Consider the following 5,947-nt stretch of genomic DNA (forward strand, 5'->3'; position numbering starts at 1 on the left):
TTTCTTGCATTTTCTTGAAAAATGGCAGAAACAAATCCTCCCAATTCTTCAGATTCTTCTTGTTTATCAACTAATTCACCTATAAATCCTTTAAATGATTCTTCTAGCCCATATTATCTGCATCCTAGTGATAATCTGGGTTCTCTCTTTGTCTCAGAAGTCTTTGTAGGAGATGACTACATCGCTTGGAGTCAATCGATCACTATGGCTTTAATTGTCAAGCACAAGGTAGCTTTCATTGATGGTTCGATTATTGCTCCTCCTACTAATCAACGTGTTCATCATACTACTTGGCTTCATGCCAATAATTTGGTACTTTCTTGACTAATGAATTCTATTTCTAAAGATATTAGAAACAGTTTGCTTTATATAACATATGTTGTAGATCTCTAGAATGAGTTAAAAACAAGATATTTGAGAAGCGATGGCCCAAGGGTTTTTCATCTTGAAAAATCTCTAAGTTCTATAATTCAGGGTTCTTCATCAATCACCAAATATTTCAGTGCTTTCAAAACCTTATGGGATGAGTATGTTAGCTACAGGCCATTACCAACTTGCACTTGTGGAAAGATGGCATCATGCACATGCAATCTTTTTTATTTCTTACTACTTCGACAACAATCTGACTATATGTTAAAGTTCTTCATTGGGTTAAATGATTCCTATGCTTCAGTCAGGAGTCAATTACTTCTTGTTTTCCCATTGCCAAGCATGGCTAAAGTCTTTTCTTTATTGCTTCAAGAGAAAAGTCAAAGACAACTAACCAATTCTGTATGCAATAAAACCTATGCCTTGTTAGTCAAACAGAATACTAAACCATCTGTTGAGTCAAAGTTCTCCAAAGACAAGCAGAAGAAGTCTTCTTTGTACTGCACTCACTGTGGATATAATGGACATACAGTGGACAAATGCTTCCAACTTCATGGTTATCCTCTTGGTTGGACTAGACCTAAAGGAAAGCGAAATCTTCCTACTACCCATGCTGCTATTTCAACTGGAGAATTCTACATTCAAAACAGGAATGAGAATCAATGGTTTTCTTTAACTTCTGAGGAATTTACTAAACTACTAGCACTTGCAAATTCAACTCCATCCCCTACACAAGCTGTGAATATTGTTACATCTTAATTCTCTGGTAAACTACTACAGTCTTGTTATTCAGTTTCTTTAACTTCACAGCATAATTTTTCTTAGATTTTGGATACTAGTGCAACATATCACATGATCTGTTCACCCCTCTTATATTCTTCTACACCCAAGCAAGTTAATACTTCCATTAGTCTGCCTAATGGCAACTCTATCCTAACTACTCACATTGGTACTGTCTGCCTCTCAAACTCATTATTTCTACATAATGTGTTGTGTGTTCCAAGTTTTTCATTCAATTTGCTATCTGTTTCTAAATTAACAAAAGAATCTAACCTCTCTGTATTTTTCTTTGATTCTTATTGCCTGTTACAGGACCAATCAGCAAAGAAGATGATTGGGATTGCATTTGAGAAGCATGGACTTTACCACTTATCTCAAACTACCTCAAAAGAGGCTACCTGCAATCAACTACAATTTAATTCTTAATATTTTGTTTTGGCCATTACCCAACCTCAATTAGATCTTTGGCACTACAAATTAGGTCATGTTTCTAACTCAAGATTACCTTCTCTTAGAAAATTAGATTCATCCATAACTCTTGCTTCCACAAATGTTTGTGATATATGTCATTTAGCAAAGCAAAGACAGCTTTCTTTCCCTGTATCTCAAACTACTTCTAATAAAATGTTTGATTTGATTCATTGTGACATATGGGGTCCCTTTGGTATTATTTCATATTCTGGTTACAGATTCTTTCTCACTATAGTTGATGACTTCACACAATGCACTTAGGTTTATATGCTCAAAGCAAAGTCTGAAGTCCCTTATATACTTACAAGTTTCTATAAAATGGTAGAAACACAATTTAATCTTCCTATCTAAACATTAAGGTCGGACAATGGACTAGAATTCTTTCTAACCCAATTCTTTAATGATCATGGCATTATACATCAAAGAAGTTGTGTGGAAACTCCACAACAAAATGGAGTTGTGGAGAGGAAGCATCAACACTTGTTAAACACTACCAAAGCCTTAATGTTTCAAGAAAATATACCTTTAATTTTTTGGAGTGAGTGTGTGTTGACTACTGCACACATCATAAATAGAATTCCCACCCCCCTTCCCAAAAACAAAACTCCATTTGAAATGCTTTTTAACAAAGCACCTAATCTCTCCCATCTCAAAGTTTTTGGCTGTCTTTGCTTTGCTTTAACACTTGCAAATCACAGACATAAATTTGATCCAAGAGCTGCAAAATGCCTTTTCTTAAGTTATCCCTCTGATATAAGAGGCTATAAGTTGATCGACCTCAATACAAACAAGATATTCATCTCGTGAAATGTAGTTTTCTATGAAAACATTTTTCCTTTTAAAGCTCTTCCACCTAATTCATATTCCGAGACACTCTTTTCTATTTCCACCCACCAACTCTCCTTCAGATTTCTTTTATGATCAGATAAAAAATAATCAAATTTCTTCTTCTCTCATTCAAACAGATCAGAATCTACCTTCTACTGACCCAATTTTACATACTGATTTATCTTCTTTTCCCAATGCTCAGGATTGTTCCAATAATAATCAATCCTACCAATCTGCTTTAAACACACAACAACTAAGAAAATCTTCAAGAATTAAACATCCACCAATTTTCTTGCAGGACTATTATGTGGTCATGTTTCTACTGTTTCAAGTGCAAATTAATCATCTGCTTCTACTGGTTGCTCTGTTAATTTAGGTACTATTATCCTATTTCTGATTTTCTCTCTGACAATAGACTATCCACATCCCATAAAGCCTTTCTAGCATCCATTTTAAGCCTCCCAAGAACCCAAAACCTACAAAAAGCTTCTAAAATACTTGAATGGCAAGTTGCTATGCAAAATGAAATAAAAGCCTTAAAGTTAAACAAAATTTGGGAACTTGTTACTCTTCCTAAAAACAAACAGACTATTGGTTGCAAATGGGTATTTCGAATTAAATACAAGGCAGATGGCACTATAGAAAGGCACATAGCTAGATTAGTAGCTAAAGGCTACACTCAACAAGAAGGCTCAGACTTCTTTGACACATTTTCTCCAGTAGCCAAGATCACATCTATCAGGTTGATTCTTGTTATAGCAGCAATTAAAAATTGGCATATTCACCAACTAGATGTGAATAATGCTTTTTTTACATGGTGACTTACATGAAGAGGTTTATATGGAATTTCCCCTTGGAATGGATGCCAAAGTAGAACACAAAGTTTGTAAACTTCTCAAAAGCCTTTATGGTTTAAAACAGGTCTCTTAACAATGGTTTGCAAAACTATCCACTGCTCTACTTGATTATGGGTTCACTCAAGGAAATTCAAATTGTTTTTTGTTCATTAAGAAATCTGAATCCTCTTTTATAGCTCTCCTAGTCTATGTAGATGATGTTCTACTTTCTAGTGACAGTTTACTAGAGATTGAATTGCTCAAAAATTTCTTACATGACAAGTTCACAATTAAATATTTGGGGGAACTCAAATACTTTCTTGGCTTGGAAATGGCGAGGTCTAAAAATGGCATATCATGCTGTCAAAGAAAGTATGCCTTAGACATACTTCAAGACACTGGAATTCTCGGTGCTAAGCTTGTTGCCTTACCAATGGAGTCGAATCTTAAACTTACTGCAACAGATTCTGATCTCTATGAAGATCCTTTAGCTTATAGATGGATGGTTAGAAGATTATTATACCTAACAATCATTAGACCTGACCTTGCATATTCAGTTCAAGTTTTGAGTCAATTCCTTGCCAAACCATTTGTTACTCATTACCAAGCAGCTATTAGAGTACTCAGATATATAAATGCTACACCTGAACAAGGTATATTCTTCTCCTCTTCATCAGAATTGCAACTCAAGGCCTTCTCAGACAGTGACTGGGCAGGGTGTGTTGATACTAGAAGGAGTGTAACAGGTTTTGCTATTTTCCTAGGCAACTCATTGATCTCAAGGAAAAGTAAAAAGCAGGCTACCATTAGCAGATCTTCTGTAGAAGCAAAATACAAAGCCCTTGCTTCAACAACATGTGAGATCTAGTGGCTCCTCTATGCCTTGCAAGACTTAAACATCAGCCACCAACAGCCAACACTACTCTATATAGACAGCAAATCAGCATTATCTATTGTTACCAATCCAATTCAGCATAAGAGGACAAAGCATATACAAATTGACTGCCATCTTGTTAGAGAGAAGCTATAGCAAAACATTATTAAAATTTTCCACATTCCTTCAAGATTGCAGCTGGTAGATATATTCACAAAGCCTTTAGGCCCCCTTCCTTTTCATCACACTCTTCGCAAGATGAACATCCTTAATATACATGTTCATCTTGAGGGGGGGGGTGTTGGAGTATAGCCTCACAAATTGAGCAAATGGAATTAAAGTCTAAAGAAGCACGTGTCAAAGTAGGAAAAGATGTAGAAAGTTAGTTATTTTTCTGTTATTTTTGTTATTGTATTTTATCTCTATAAATACATTTTGTACTTGTATTAATTCATCAAGTGAATTACATTGATGTTTTTTTTTTTCATCTTTTATGCTTCTATTTTGTTCTACTTTCAAGTGTTCATCAAAAAATTAACAAAGATCAATGTTTTACTTTAACTTGCTATTATTGTGGCAAATTTTTCAAATAACAATTCATATATATCTACAATTTCAAAACCTTTCTAATGTGTGTAAGGCTATACACTTCACACAATAAGCCTATTGACTTTAGTCTTATATCCACTATTTCTTGGCCTTTTAGGATGACCAAAGTTAAGGATCAATAAAGAAATCATGGAGGTAGTTCATTGCTAGGCTTTTTAGTCCATATTGGCCACACCACATGTAGTACCCCAGATTTTATACTACGAAAGACCACAATTTCATTATACCATAGTACTAAATAACCTCATTATAACAACAATATCTCCAATATAAAAATTAACATCCTTAAAAATTCTAAAACATTAAAAATACAACTAATCTAAGATCTATTCTAAATAACTCTTACTATCCTACCCATGCTTCCGCTTCCGCTACGCTACTATGATTTCGGTTAGGCTCCTCAGGGTATCTAAAATATATGAAAATAATTGGGTGGGACACCTCTCAGTAAGTATGGACTAGATTATTATCAGTGTGTGGCTAAAATGAGCTATAGTATAAAAATACATTCAATAATTCTATTCTAATAAAAATTGCATTTGTAAATATTTAATTTAATAATTTAACTCTTAAACCTGCATTTGTAACCACATATAAACAAATATACGTAATTTCCTTCAAAACATAATTTAAGCCTATCATATGATCATAATCACATAAATACACAAATATATATGTTTAACCCCCATGACCGGGTTGTGCAGTCCGAAGGCTGGACTTAACTAGTTGGCCACCAACTAACCAAACTAAATCAAAAGTTTATATCTGTAAGATCAGTTTGTCTGTCAAATCTTCATACTCATTTTCATACTCAGGTCAAACTGACTATCCACCGCCAACACTTCCACAACAGTGTGGCTGCACTAATATTCATTTGTAACTACAACCATCAGGGTTCTTAAAACATATAATACAATTTATGCAATTAAACCATATAATAATTTGAACATTTCCCCAATATCAAATTTATAATCAAATCGCATAAATATTTTCAATAACTCACATAATAAGCATAACACCGCAAAAATCCAAAATTTGCTTAATTATGCAATAATATAAAATAAACTCATGGCACACGCTTTGTATAATAATTATAATTTTAATAAATTATTAGAGAAAATGTATATAACCCACTTATTTCATTTAAAATCAATATAATCAGAAAACCCGATATAATCAA

The 5,947-nt window shown here is 33.8% G+C and overlaps 1 protein-coding gene across 1 annotated transcript; it reads left to right on the forward strand.

The window, feature by feature from the left end:
- The first annotated feature begins 3,615 nt into the window (after positions 1-3,615).
- On the forward strand, positions 3,616-4,152 carry LOC131160756 (uncharacterized mitochondrial protein AtMg00240-like). Its single transcript, XM_058116638.1, has one exon. The coding sequence runs from the start codon at positions 3,616-3,618 to the stop codon at positions 4,150-4,152; it is 537 nt and encodes a 178-aa protein (XP_057972621.1).
- Positions 4,153-5,947: the final 1,795 nt, after the last annotated feature.

Source organism: Malania oleifera, chromosome 7 (assembly GCF_029873635.1).
Source record: "Malania oleifera isolate guangnan ecotype guangnan chromosome 7, ASM2987363v1, whole genome shotgun sequence".
NCBI classification, from domain to species: Eukaryota; Viridiplantae; Streptophyta; class Magnoliopsida; order Santalales; family Ximeniaceae; genus Malania; species Malania oleifera.